Below are 14,425 nucleotides of genomic sequence, written 5' to 3' on the forward strand. Positions count from 1 at the left end.
TGGGAGCCCTGGCCATGCCCACTGCTCCGCGAGGGCTGCCCAGAGGGGCAGCTGCGAGCTCCAAGCCCTGGGCACTCTGCGTGAGCATGGGGATGGAGGGGATACGCGAACAGGAGTGAGCTGCTGGGACAAACCGCTTTAATGTTGCCCTCGAGGGGGGCATTTCAGTGCCTCCCCGCGGACAGACAGTGTCACCAAGCATTCCTTCACCACATGCATTCCTTCGCCTTTTAGGTGTATCAGCTGTTGTTTCCTGCCTGCTCTGGATGTGCTTTTCTCACCCACTACGGGAAGGGGAGCCCCGTGCCCCACAGGTGCTCCGTCCCTGCAGCTCTGCTGCATCTGCCGGCGGCAACACCCGGTGGCACCAAGGTACCTGGCTGGGGCAGGTATCTCAGAGCCACGCTGCGGCTCTCTCAGGTCACTGGGATAACCTGACATTGAGTTAATCTTATCTCAGCGGGTCCCTCAAAGACTGGGGAACGAAATTTCCCATAGGGAAGAACGGGCCCCCGAGGTCCTTCCATGCAAGGGGGAACAGAGGTGAGCTGTGAGGGATGAGGGAGCCCTTTGGCCCCGCCACTCCTCTGCATCAGGGGCGCGTGGCTGTGGAGCACCAAGGAAAGGAAAATAAAAAACAGCTTGGGAAAAAGTCTGAAGCCCCTTATTCCGCTCGTGTACAGATGCGATTGGTGGGGGACAGCGGCAGGGGGAGCGGGCCGGCGGTCTGACAGCCCGCACAGCAGCCCCACAGCGGCCCCGCGATGCCCCGGCCCCGCCGCCCGCTCCCGTCTCGGCCCGGCCGCCGCCGCCTCCCCCGTCCCGAGCAGACCTATAGCAATATAGCAATATGAAGCATAAAAATATTACCTAGGAAAATGTATAAGGAAGACAGAGAAAGGATATGAGTGGAAAGATAAACAATCATCGTTGATCTTCTCATGAGACTTGATTGTTGCAGCTTAACTTCCCTTTAGTCAAAGTGGTGGTCCTGATGGAGGACCACCTGATAGGGTAAGAAGCCCACAAAATATAAAGTCTGTCAAGTTAAATTACACACAGGCAAAGTTGGGAACAGTCTGGTACCTCCTCTAGGAGTGAGAAGCTTTCAGTCCTCTGGTGCAAGGCCTCAGAAATTAGTCTGGAGGTGCTTTGGGGTCCTTTCATGGTTTTTGACACCTTCTAAAATATGGCACCTGCCTCTCATGTCAGCACAGTTGAGGTAGTCATGCCCCATCAGACCTTCTCTAGAGACAGGAGGGGGGAATTTTACCACGGAGTTCTATGAGAGAGAGCAGGTAGCATGATAAGAGGCACCATCTTGACTTGCAGGATTTGCCTCTCACCTGCCTCAAAGCCTGGCTTGTAGCCTCCAGCCAGTGCCAGTTCAGCCCCTTAGTCTTTACGCACACTGGCCATTACACACCCAAAATCTCACCTCCTCCCCCTGGGAGGTTTAAACCTGGCCTCAGCAAATCACCCTGGTGCCTCCACAAATGGGCAAATGTTTTGAGACATTAAACTTCAGAAACTCTTGTGCTCCTCCATGTCCTCACTGTGGGTGTTGTGAAGAGCAGAAATGCTGTGTAAGCCCAGCTCAGCAACAACTCAAACATCTCTGGGTTATCAATGCTGTTTTGGTCACAAATCCAAAACTGAACACCATAGTAGCTGCTATGACGCATCCCCATGTGCCGCTCCATGCCCTGGAATATCACTCGCATGCCCAACCACCTCCACCACAGCACCCAGGAAAACGCCGTCCTGGCTATCGAACAGTACGAGGAGCTGGTGGCCACCGGCTGCAGCCCGGTCCTGTCCTTCTTCCTCTGCGCCATGTACGCCCCCATCTGCACCCTGGAGTTCCTCTACGACCCCATCAAGCCGTGCCGCTCCGTCTGCCAGCGCGCCCGCGACGGCCGCGAGAACCACAGCTGGCCCGAGAGCCTGGCTTGCGACGACCTCCCCGTCTACGACCGCGGTGTCTGCATCTCCCCAGAGGCCATCGTCACCGACGTGCCGGAAGGTGAGAGCCCTGGGGGCAGCGAGAGGTGGGAGGGAGGACTCCCTCCACCCCCGCGGGTCGCCCCAGGCTGGGACGGGGGGGCTGCGGGACCCCCACGCTCCAGTCCTGGAGCCTCTACCGGCAGTTTTCACTCCCTGACGCACCTCTGTTTGCAGATGTGAAGTGGACGGACTTCACACAGGGCTTTATGGTGCCGGACAGACCCCTGGAGCCTGACTGCAGGAGCCGTGGCCAGGGTGAGCCTAGGACGATCCCCCACCTCCACCTCCCTGGAGACAGGGTCCCTCTGACACCTCTCAACCTTTCTGCTTTCTCTTCCTTTGAAGAGCGGTGCAGGTGCAAAAAGACAAAGCCTACACTGTCAACCTACTTGGCCAAGAACTACAGCTACAGTAAGTGCATGGGGGAAATGCTTCACTTTGCCTGCCCCACATCCTCCTTGTGTCCCTGCAAGTTAGGCAGCTCTGTGTGGGTGCTGAACCCACACCAGGCCCCATCCAGCAAGTGTGGCATGAGAAGACTGCTCCAACACAGCCTTTCCAAGTGGTGTTTGCCAGGGAATACCGAGCTGTCCTCTTCCAAAATCCAGCTGTAGCACACACCATGTGCAGGCCGTAGTAGTAATTGCGCAGATGATGGTGTATTTCTGACAAAAGCAGTAAAATATCAGTAATGTGCACCCTTCTTCTCCACAGAAGGGGTGGTTGTTGCTGCAAAGGTCACTCTAGTAAATAGTAAAAGCAGTTATGCCTGATGTGAGTGTGACGACTTGGCCAGCTCCTGTTTTCATCCAGCAGGTAGAATAAACAGGGGTTTGCTACCCAAATAAAACTTGTTAATGTGAACCAGCTGCAGCAAACTAAAAAGTTTTTATAAATTTGTATATGCTTTTACTTACTAGCCTGAGTTCTGGCTGGTGCAGAATTGTCAGAGATTGACTGAATTCAGTGACAATTTGCACCATCCAGCCACGGAGATAGCTGATAATTTTATTATATGTTGGTGACATATTGGCAACAAAAATAATTATTCACCCCTCTTTCTTCTTGGCTTCCCCCTGCCTCAGTTTTCTGATGGTGTGAGTCAGGAAGAAGTCTAATTAAGATTAGATAAATGCCAGATTAAACCTAGTGTCAATAAAAAGCCCCTATTAACTATGAGTTTTATATGCAGTATTGCTTCATTTTGCACTTTGTGGGTATTTTCTCAATGGCGGGTTTTTTCCCCAGTCATTTATCTAGTTCTTCTGCAGTAGGGTTATCATATAGTTCAGTTCCTATTTGTTTGATATCAAACAAAAGTAAGTTTGTAGCTGTTTGCTTCTTTGTTAGCATGTTTGGTGGGAATAATCAAGCTGAACCTCTAGCTCAGGTAATTGTACAATTTTTGTTCATTGTAGCATTTTGGTGCATTTACATGACTTATTCTTTTTATATAATTCTTTGATCTGTGTCAGTACAACATAGAGATATGTTTAGGTGGAACAATGATTTTCCATAGTTGCCTGAAACATATGAAAAGTAGTGATATCAAATGTCTGTTTCAAAATGAAAGGTGTTAGCCTTGTAATTTCTGATTCCAGTGATTTCAGTGGGAGTGTTCCTTAAGTAGAATCTGTATGTTGGGGTCCAAAACTTATTTCCATTGAATTTGGGAACACAAGATTTTGTTTTTGAGATGTAAATTTTTATTCAGCACCCTGTAAGATAAATAGACCTATTTATATGGAAAATTAATTGAGGGACAAGATTTAATGAGTTGAAAATCAATCATTTTTTTTTCTGAAAACTTTTAAAATAAGACATACAGCCAAATTGTATTTTCAGTTGTACCAATCAGACTTGAAAATGGATTGTGAGTCTCCAAAACTGAAATTCCTCACGTTTTGTGTCTGTTATACATGTCCTGATAAAGGTAGCACATAAACCCCAGGCAGCATTAACAGTGCTGGTCTCCTGTTTCCATTGTGTGAAGTTTATTCCAAATGTTATGAGGTTTATGTGGAAGCTTTTGAGCCTGTGGCTGGCCGGGGCAGGCTGATCACCCTGTGGTCTGTACACTCCTCATGCTTCTTTCACTGAAGAATTTTTGGACAGTAGAACCCTTTCTATTTTGACATTTCCTAGAGACAAAATCCTTTATGTAAAAATCATACTTAATTTATTAAGTCTGGTATTTTTCAGAAGAGAGAAGGGATGAAATGCTGGAGTGGTAGGTGATGCCAGAGTTTTTTAGGTACAAAGTTAGCCCAGGGATCATTTCAGAGCATGCTTCAGCTTCTTGCATCTGTGCAGACATGCAATTTTCCTCGATGAAAGGTAAAAATACAAATGATTGTTCATTCAGAGTCAGAAGAACCTTTTTCAGTGTCTCATTTACATAAGGATCTCACTATTGGTAGAGAATCCAAAGGCAAATGATGAAAAAAGGTATTGCTCAAGTAAATAATGGAAATCCTAAGCCTCTTAGTTTTTTGACTATTGTTTCTAGCCTTCCCTTGTTTCTTATATGTAAGAAAAGACTATATTTCTTGGTTACAATCTACAGGAAGTGATTTTATTATTGAAAAGATGAAATTCATGACAACTGTCTGTGAGGTAAATTATTCATTACTTAATCGGAAATAGCCAGATGTGTCTGGAGAATGGCTTAGGTTTATGCAAAGAGTTCTTCAAGTCTGAGTTGAAGGAGCTGTTTGTGTGTGTGATTACAGGCGAGATTGGTTAGCCTGATCTGGCAAAGATTTAAGCACATGTTTGATTTTACAGTTGTCAACAGTCCTACTGAAAACCAAATTGAGATCAGGCCTCTGTTATTCTAAGCCACTGTTCGTGCCCACACAGGCAGAAGTAGTTCTAGTTTCACAACCAAAACAGCAGCTTCCAATTCAATATATTTTGTTTAATTTCGAGGTGCATTTAAATTTCCAAGACTGTTTATTGTTCTCACTCCTCTGTTTTTCTATTTGCAGTCATTCACGCTAAAGTAAAAAGCGTAGAAAGAGGGAACTGCAATGAGATAACCACTGTGGTTGAAGTCAAAGACATACTCAAGTCTTCAACACCAATTCCTCTGTCCCAAGTGCCTCTTCTTACAAATTCTTCCTGCCAGTGCCCGCCTCTTCAACCAAAGCAGGATGTTCTCATCATGTGCTATGAGTGGCGCTCAAGGTGAGCTGTGATGTGTTGCAGAAAAGTGTTAGAGCTGGCTGTGGTAGATGGGAAGGAGGACCAGTAAATCTCTCTTCCTTATCACAGGCTTGTTTTAGGATAACTCATACATACGTGTACATGTTTCCATTACCTTCACAGCTGACTTCACTTCATCAGCCTCAGCTCCATGCCATGATGTGTTTACAAAATCTGACTCATGCAAAGAGCATAAAATCTGGTGGCATTAGGTGCTGACAGCATACTGATAAAGCATCATGCACCAGTTCAGTCACCTCCAGCTTGGGAGTGTTTTTCCAGGACCACTTTCCATAGGGATGAGCGTGCAACAAGCCCAATGGTGGCTGTAGGTGGTGGTCTGTGTTGACAGGACCACATGGAAGGCATCGTTCTGCCTCACCAGGGGAGTGGGCAAGAGATGATGCACACCCTCTGTCAGCAGAGCTGCTGGAGTCAGAGTCAGGCCTTCTCCACTAGCCTGTCCATACTTTGGACCAGTGCCGTCAGCGAGATGTTTCTGATCCCGCAGCCGTACCGGGACCAGCCAAAGCTGCAGCCATTGGAGCTCCAGCTCCCGGATGGCAGATGAAAAGTAAATACTCTTAGAGCAGCTTGCCAGTCCTGCTGTATGATTAAAATTAAAAACAAAACAAAACAAACTTCACCAGACCTTTCATCTGGCAGTCAGCCTAGCCCCAGGCATGGAAGGAAATCCAGCATGCTGGCTTGGATGGGAAGGAGTGATGAATCACAGCTCCCTTTTCTCCCTGGTTCCTTGAGGCAGAAGGGGACATCCCATCCACATTAGCACCCCAAGCTCACCAGTAGATGCCAGCAGAGCAGGTTGTGGTGTTTTAGGTTCTGTGTAGGCCTGTGTGTTGTAGTTTGGAGGCAAGGCTGTCTGTAAAATGTGCAGGCTGGTTTTGCATACTGTGATGTTGCTGTTAGTTGGTCACGCACACTTGCAAGGACCACGGAACATCCACATGTGGGATGTGGTGGGCCATGCCCATATTTTTAATGAGCTTTATGTTGATATTTTGGGAGCATTTTGTAGGTGTTTCTAAAATTTGCCATCTGATACCTTACTGCTTTGTCTTGTTTTTGTCTTGTGAGCTAGCAGACACAGTATTATATTACTACTCATCTCTTTGCCCCTCTAGGTCTGGAAGTATTTCACAAATATTAATGTAGAGCCCTCTCTTTGTGTTAGTGATTTTAGGGATACAACCTCTGACTCATGTAGAAGGAGTATGACCAGAACGGCGATGGAGGGGCTCTGGGTTGCAGAGGATCCTCTGGAGGCTGTTAGGAAAGGGAGATTTCATAAGTCAAAGATCCCAATCAGCATCTCCATTATTATGGAAAAAACACGTGATTCACTAAATGTCTTGTGATGGTTTTTAAAGGTCACTGAGGTTTTTAATTTCATATACTGTACTAAAGTGGATTTGAAAAAGAAACATAAACTATTATATGTGCTTCCTGTTGAACTCAGTGGCAGGAAAACAGAAGGTTTTGAGTTACAGCAGTTTTTTAAAATGACAGAGGCAGAATGAGTGGAAGCTGTACCTCCTCTGCAGTCAATGGCAAAATACCTATTGCCTGTTGTTTGGGTTAGAGCCTCACCAGATAATTTGACCTGAACAAAGCTGTGCCAAATGTACCCCATGTTGTGGTTTCATCCATAGCAGTAGGGTCTTGGCATCAATCCTGCACGTTAGTCCTCTAATTTCTCTTTGGAAAGAAATTTATAGCATATTGGTCCTGATTCTCCAAGGTTTGCACTCATGTTAGGCCTTTTATGTGTGGTCAAACTGGATGCACAGAGGCTAATGACTGCAAGAGGCAGCATTTTGTACTGTGTTTGAGCTGCTAAGAGCAGTGATGCTATTAATAGAAACTGGAGGTCAGGTCCTGCTACACTATTTAACCTTCACCGGCCAGAACAGTGCTGTGTGATGTTGTGTGCATTTATAACTATGTCTTGATGTTTCCAGCCAGCACTGGTGTCTAAATACAACCCCCCAGAATTTTAGTGAAATTATATTAGGGCATGTTAAGGCCTGGTATCTCAACCAACCAACCAACCAATCAACTAAAAAAAACCCAGAAGTTGTCACTGGGCTGGAATGTGGAAGGTGTGACATAAGACTGCTTTAGAATAAGCTGCTTTAGGAGCTGTTTAAGGCATATATATTTAATAGTCACATTTTTGTTTTGTTTATTTCATAGCAGTTAGACTCAGTGTTTTCATGCAGGAGCTAGCCAGATTTCACTGGTAGGCAAGTATGGCAAGTATCACTAACCATGCATCTTCCAAATTCACCTTAAAGCACTCATTAAGGAGTTATATGTAGGAAACACATACTGCCATCCTCATGTATTTATAGGTAGAAAGGGGTACAATTGTAAGTGATCATATAATTATATTACTGTTTTTCAGGTAAGCTGTATTAGCTGGTGCATATGAAACAGCTTCTTTTTAAAGTCAGAAGTAAAATGCATCAGTTGAATCTACTCTTCACACAAATACAGAGAGAAACATATGGTATCCCATCATCCCATCCATAAAACCTATCAGTACCAGTACCTGTGGGGGCATTTCAACCTCAATCTGTATCAAATCATCTGGAATGGCATCTCAGGAATTAAAATTAGAAATACTTATAATTTGTGTGTATTTCTTAATTTCAGGTTGATGCTTCTTGATGGGTGTCTAGTTGAAAAATGGAAGGACCAACTTAACAGAAGATTTAAGGTAAATACAACCAAAGAAAAGAATGCTGAGGTTCTTGATAAAAAGTTAAACACCTTTGTTTCACTTCAGTATTGATTAACTTTGATGACTTTCAGATATCTGTAATTCCACTGGGTGTCATTATTTTCACTTGAACATTTTCAGCCCTCATAGTTACCCAAGTATAAGTGAAAATTTGAATACTTTGATCTTGTGGTTTAGGATCTCTAAAATTTTATTTCTCTTTAATTTTACCCGGTGGAATGACTTTGTGTGAATTCTGGTTTCTTACAGTAATGTCTCTAGGAATTTCCTTCTTTTCCCTGCTACCACAAGGAGCAATGATATGAAAGTGAAGGTGATATGCAGATGAGAACATAGCCCATATTAGATAAGAAAGGAAGTTAAAATCCTCTGCACTGGATTAATGTTTCTTGCTGCATTAAAGATTACAGGCTGGAGACACAGTTCTCACTAAGTACTCCCTACTAAGACCCACCCAAAGGATTGGGCATTGTCTCTCTGGATTCAGGAAACACTGGGAGGAAAAGTCTTTAGTATAGAGACATGGGTGACAGGCACAGCAGATGCCCCTGCTTTTTGGGGCTTCAGGATAGCACTTGATATCGCTCTCTGCTTGTAAACTCCTCTTTTTAATGGAAAGAAAGGATACATTGAGAGAAGGTCTGATTCTTCCTCCCAGTTTTAAACATGGAAGAAAATTATTTTTGGAATTCAGAAAGGTTTTCAGAGCATTAAGGACATACATGTATGTTTAAGGACGTACATGTGTGTTTTAATTACGAGTTGATTGGCAGTTGATAGAGAGGAGGAAAAGAGATGTAGGAATCCATAAGAAAAAGCTTTTAGATTACAGACCAGCTTCTTGCAGAAAATTGCATTCAATGCTTCTCTCCTACCCTCTTCACTTACTCATCTGAAACCTATGTGTGGAAAAGAAAACATGCTTTAAATCTTTAAAAAATAAATACATGGCAGTTGCAGAGGATGCCATGTGGGATTTAGAAGAATATTGACATATGACTTGGATTCCTGAAATCCTTTAGCTGTCAACTTAATGGCCTGTTGCTGGCACACATTGTGTTTTAGTCACCTCCTCACACTGTTTTGTCATTTCTAATTATGTCTTGAATCATGTTTGGGCATTAGTTTTCAGATTGTCAAATACATGCATGACTGCCAAAAAAAATGTCCTTCAAAGCACATGTAATTTCCTCTCATATTAATAGTTTCAGAAACTAAATCCTCATTTAAACATATTTGAGTGGGACACAACTAAATGTCTGCTGATAGTTTTGGTTTTATAAACATGCATGAAATAACTCTGACCACACAAAGCCAGTATGGAGCTAGGTATCACAGTGGCTTCATTTTAATGCCGTCATTCATCTCTGAAGACTTGAATCCAAATTTTGTGTAGAGTTACCACTTACAATGGATGTTTTGAGCTGTCTGTCAACCACAGAAGACAGTTGTTAACATAACCACAACATTTCTGGTCTTTTCTCTAGCCAGGACAAGAGTCTGAGCTGCATCAAAGTCAGTGCAGAGATATTGAATAGGCAAGCTGGAGAACAAGATCAGAGCAAGAATTTCTCTTGCTCTGATCACTGGGTAAATCTGCTGCCTGTAGCAATTTCATAAGGGAAAGATAATAGAGGGGAGAGGTGAGATCCTTTCTGGGTTCTACTGCCTACCTTGTTTTCCTTAAAGTAGGTATTTCTGTTCCTAGAGGTGAAAGTCTGCAGTCTCTGTTGCTGTTTTATGGATCCCTCCATGTTTTGGAGAGTTGATCAGTCAAACTTACTGTAAAAACCTATTTTGTAACTACTGCATTATTGGATATGAAAACCTGACAGCTGTTATCGTTGTTTTTCAAAATGTCTTGGGGATGCAGCTGAATAAAGCTGCAGGTGCATTATTCAAACTATGCTATTGCAACTCTCAACAGTGTTGTTTCACTGTGATCATGCTATTGTCTGTCCATAGCATAAGCTTGTTCCTGCCCAGTCCTTTCTGCCCCAGGGAAAAGCAGAAGCAGAAAGTAAACTAGCTCCCCTTGTGGCTGTGTGCTTAAATGTATATTGTGAATGGATGGTTTGATTCCTGTAGACTTTTCTAAGGAAAAGTCAAGTAGCACATCCAGCAAGACAGCAAGGAAGGGCCTTACAAAGGAGCTCCAGTGTGCTGGTCCTGACTTTTTGATGGCATGATGCCAGCTCCCCTCTATTTCTGAGAAGGCACTCACATGCAGCGTGCACATGAGATGGGCAATTGTCATTTCCGTCAACTGGTGTTGTGGAAATTCCCTCTAACCTAGAACACACTCCCTGCAAATAGCCATTACATGCTGACATCAATGACCTTGCAGTATAGAGCATGAGGCTGTTAAAGGTAGCACTAGCATCAGTGGTTCAGGGTAGCTTTGATTAGGATGTAATTATTTATGATTATGTCCTTCCCTAACTCATCCTTTGTCTTCTGCATTTCTACAGAGGTGGGAACAGAGACTGCAAGAGCAAAAACGGCGAACTGCACGCAGTAAGAGCCAGAATTCAGGACGCAGTGGTCAGAGTGGAGCCCTGAAACCGCAAACCAAGAACACCAATCCACTGATCAGTGGCCCCAAAAAGGCTGTTAAAACAAGAAATGGCCAGAAAGAAATCAACCCCAAAAAAGTATGAGTGTGAAGTTCCCGAAAGGAAGGACTTTCCCTGCACGACAAGGGTCACAATCTGGCTTGGTCAGCATGTTTTATTAATCTGGAACTCATCGACTTAAAGAATTATGTCATTTTCTACATAGACCTCTTTGCTGCACTTTACTGTTACAAGGTTTGCTTATTCTTTCACGTCACTGCAAGCCATAAAGCATAGGTTTGCACTAATATGAGGTAGGCATATTCCAGCTGACCGAGCTTTATCTTTGGGCTCTGATTTCCCATCTAGACAGAACTAGCCTTTGCTGCCAGAGGTTTTGACTCCTTGTACCAGTGGCCTGGTCTGCTTCCCTGCCAGATGTTGGAGAGCTGCATGGAGTTTCTCCTCAGCTGGTGTAGCAGTTGGTGAGTTAGTCTGTGAGTTAGTCTGTGAGTTAGCTGAGAGCTCACTAGACCAGGCAGCTGAGGAGCAGCAGAAGGATGGTAACTTCTGGCAGATATCTCAGGCAGCAGTGACTGCAGCTGCTGGAGCTGAACATATCTGCTATTTGGAATCACAGCCCTTGTTCAGAGTGTTCAAAGCATAGTTTACCATTAAGCGTCTGGGTATGCATTATGTGATTATTTTTATGAGTGTGCCGAAAATATGCTTACAGTGAGATTTTTTGATCTTGTGGGTTTGTGTAGTAAAAAATGCATTCAAAGCAGACATTTAATTTTTTAAATTGTACTTCAGGCTGGCTTCTGTTGTTCTAATTTCAAGTATATTTAAACACCTAATTGAAAAATCTGTATTTTTTTGAAAGGACCGATTAAAGTGAACAGATCTGTAGAATTCTTAAAAGTAACACATTTGCTGTAATATAGCTTTGCTATGAAAACTGGAATAGAAGCTTTATTCTAAAGATAACTGACAGCTACTGTACAGTATTAAGGAGAAGATAGGGCTTCAAGTGGCTCAGTAATCATTTGGATAACTTTTTATCATTTGATACAATATTTCTAACCTTTCTCTGAGATCAAATAAGTAAATAAATAAATAAATAAATAAATAAATAAATAAATAAGCTCTGTCCCTGTTAATGAGTTTCTCAAAGCAACTGGCTATCTGCAGTTTTTCTTATCAGAAAGTAACATTTACTCTGAAAAGAGTGACAGGAAAACAGATTATTTTATTTATGTGTTAAGTTTACTGACTTAACATTTTCTATATGAGGTATTAGAACAACAATGGGATACAAATCTAATCAATATGACTCCAAGGTGGCATTTATGCTATTCCTTCTGAGGTGTACTTCAATGAGGCAGCATAGATAATACATTCTGATTTTAATTTCATAACACACAAGAAGATCACCAACACTAAGATCAGAAGAGCTCATGATAGATACCTGAAAGACCTTCCAGATTTCCTGCAGGAAGACTAAGACCTTCTCAATTCTGGTAAAATGAGGATTTTTATAATAGAGCAGTTCTACATCAGAAAAAAAAAGTTGTGTGTAGATTTTCATAAGGAATAACAATTGGTCATATCAGTATGTTGATCTTTGCCATGACAAAAATTCCAATGAAATTTGCATGTGTGAAATTCACAGCAAAATATGCTGGAGTGATTCTGGTAGCAGCAATTACATACTTGGTAATTTGCTAACGTGAATTTGGGACATAGATGCTGAGTTACAATGTTTAAGATCAACAGGTGTTACAAGAAGATGGAATAATAGCATATAGAATAATTCTGGGGGGGGACCAATGGAAGTGGTCATTGTTGAGCTTTGAGTGTAGCACTACAGGTAATTCTGGGCAGGTGCAGTACTTTGTTGACATGGAACACCTGCAGAATTAGATCTAAAATTCATTCCAGGTGCCAGGAATGCTGAGCATATATAGGATATATTGACTTTGGTAGGAATTATGTGTTTGACATGTCTAAAAAAACAGACTACAATCTTAGGTGCTTAAATACAGCCTATAGGTGGAACCTTAATCATGTTCAGTGAAATGGAAAAACTGAAATGGAAATCAAAGGAGACAGAATTTCACTTGCAGGTAACTAATTCAGGTTTGAAAATGCTGACTTAAGTAAGCATGATCTAAAAGATTGGAAAACTTCTAAAATAGTTTTACTGTGTAGCAGGAGTTCTTAAGTTTTGATTACCTATTGATCCCAATTTCAAGTACCCCAGTAAATGTATATATGGTTAGCCATTAAAGAATGAGCGACAGTCACATCAGTGTGATGCTGAAATAACAAATGCTGGTCATGATATATCACTTAAAGAAATTTTATTGTGAACATAGTCAAATGTGGTGTTTGTTAAATGAAATTTTTGGAACAGCTACCTAAACTCCACAGCAACATCACATATTATTTTACAACTGTTAGAATCAAACTTTTTTTTTTCATTTTGTCAGAGGAAAAAATGTACAGTTTTTTTTCTCCAGAGAATTGTCACCATTCCTTCTCCAAGCTGCTGTCATTAGATTGACCATTCCAATACACTGGAATAGACATGGATACCCTGAGCCAGGTGTTTCCAAACTCCTTAACATTTTCATATATACTTTATGCTGACTAACTTTCAATCTGGTATGGTAAAAATATGGAAGAAGGAAAGGCAATACAACAAAAAGCAGGGGATATCATAATACAAAGAACAGACATACAAGGATAAATTAATAAGGTAGTGTGTTTTTCCAAACCCATTTTTTCCTATATTTTAAGAAGCTATGGGTCAACCCAATTTAGCACTAATGCAAGTCATTCAATTTTGAAAATCCTCAACAATTATTAACTCCCTGTGAAGTTATCAACTGCCAGCTGAATCCAGACACAGAACATCCGCACCCTCCAGCTTCCCTTCCCTTCCCTTCCCTTCCCTTCCCTTCCCTTCCCTTCCCTTCCCACAAAATAGGTGTTGGAGCAGTGAGGGCTGTTTGAACAGGCAAATTCCTCCCCAGAGGGTGCAGTCCCCACCTCTGCTCCCTCTGGCCTGTGCCTAAAGGTCAGACTTGCCTCTTCTCCTGCACATCCATGGCCACGTGTAGCCATTGCTGTCCTGGTGCACTCCAGCACTGGAGTCATGAAACCTCCATTCAGCAAAGGGAGGCAAATAGTTTGATGATGGATGAATGTCATCACTGTAACTACTTAAAGATGAAAAAAATTAAGAGGCCAAATTCTTGAAGTGTTAAATGGGTTTTTTTCTCAGTGCTGCAGCTAAGCCTTCTTACCAAGGGGCTTGGCATTTTTTTAATATAAAATAAAAATTGCCTGGAACACCAAACATATGCTTCTACTGAGTTTCTTACTACCTCCCACACACGTGTGCCCAGTTTAGTTAGAAGTGCCATTCAGTATTTTCACTGAATGTTCTAACCCTAGTTCCAAAAGAATGAAACCTGAAAAAATATTTACTCTAATTGTGAATGATTGGCATCATTTTAGAAGCTCACTGTAAATGCAAATCAGGACTCTTTTATGAAACACATTTTTTAAAAACCCATAAACCTGCCTCCAACAAGATCTGACTGACCCGGTCACTTCAATTCAATGTTGCAACTTTCGTCCAGTCGGTGCATATGACTGAGAAATACTTCCTAAGCAAATAAAAAGAAGATTTTCCTGTCCAAAATACTCAAACAGCTCTTAAATTCTTTTATCCAGAATTGTAACCTAGATTCCAAATGAATGAAACCTGAAAAAATATTTACTCCAATTATGCACAACCAGCCCAGGCTTTTTGGTTGTGCTTAGCAGTTGAATGTAAATGCACATCTGAAAATATTTCCTCAACCAGATTTTTATG

The 14,425-nt window shown here is 42.4% G+C and overlaps 1 protein-coding gene across 1 annotated transcript; it reads left to right on the forward strand.

Annotated features, from left to right (window-relative positions):
* Positions 1-1,680: 1,680 nt before the first annotated feature.
* Positions 1,681-11,570, forward strand: SFRP4 (secreted frizzled related protein 4; the record flags this gene model as incomplete). The annotated part of the gene is made up of 6 exons (XM_005428664.2): positions 1,681-2,026; positions 2,182-2,262; positions 2,353-2,418; positions 4,998-5,196; positions 7,894-7,957; positions 10,453-11,570. Coding segments are annotated over 6 exons (945 nt in total), but the record flags the coding sequence as incomplete, so codon positions are not given.
* Positions 11,571-14,425: the final 2,855 nt, after the last annotated feature.

This window comes from Geospiza fortis, unplaced genomic scaffold, assembly GCF_000277835.1.
Source record: "Geospiza fortis unplaced genomic scaffold, GeoFor_1.0 scaffold255, whole genome shotgun sequence".
Classification (NCBI taxonomy): domain Eukaryota; kingdom Metazoa; phylum Chordata; class Aves; order Passeriformes; family Thraupidae; genus Geospiza; species Geospiza fortis.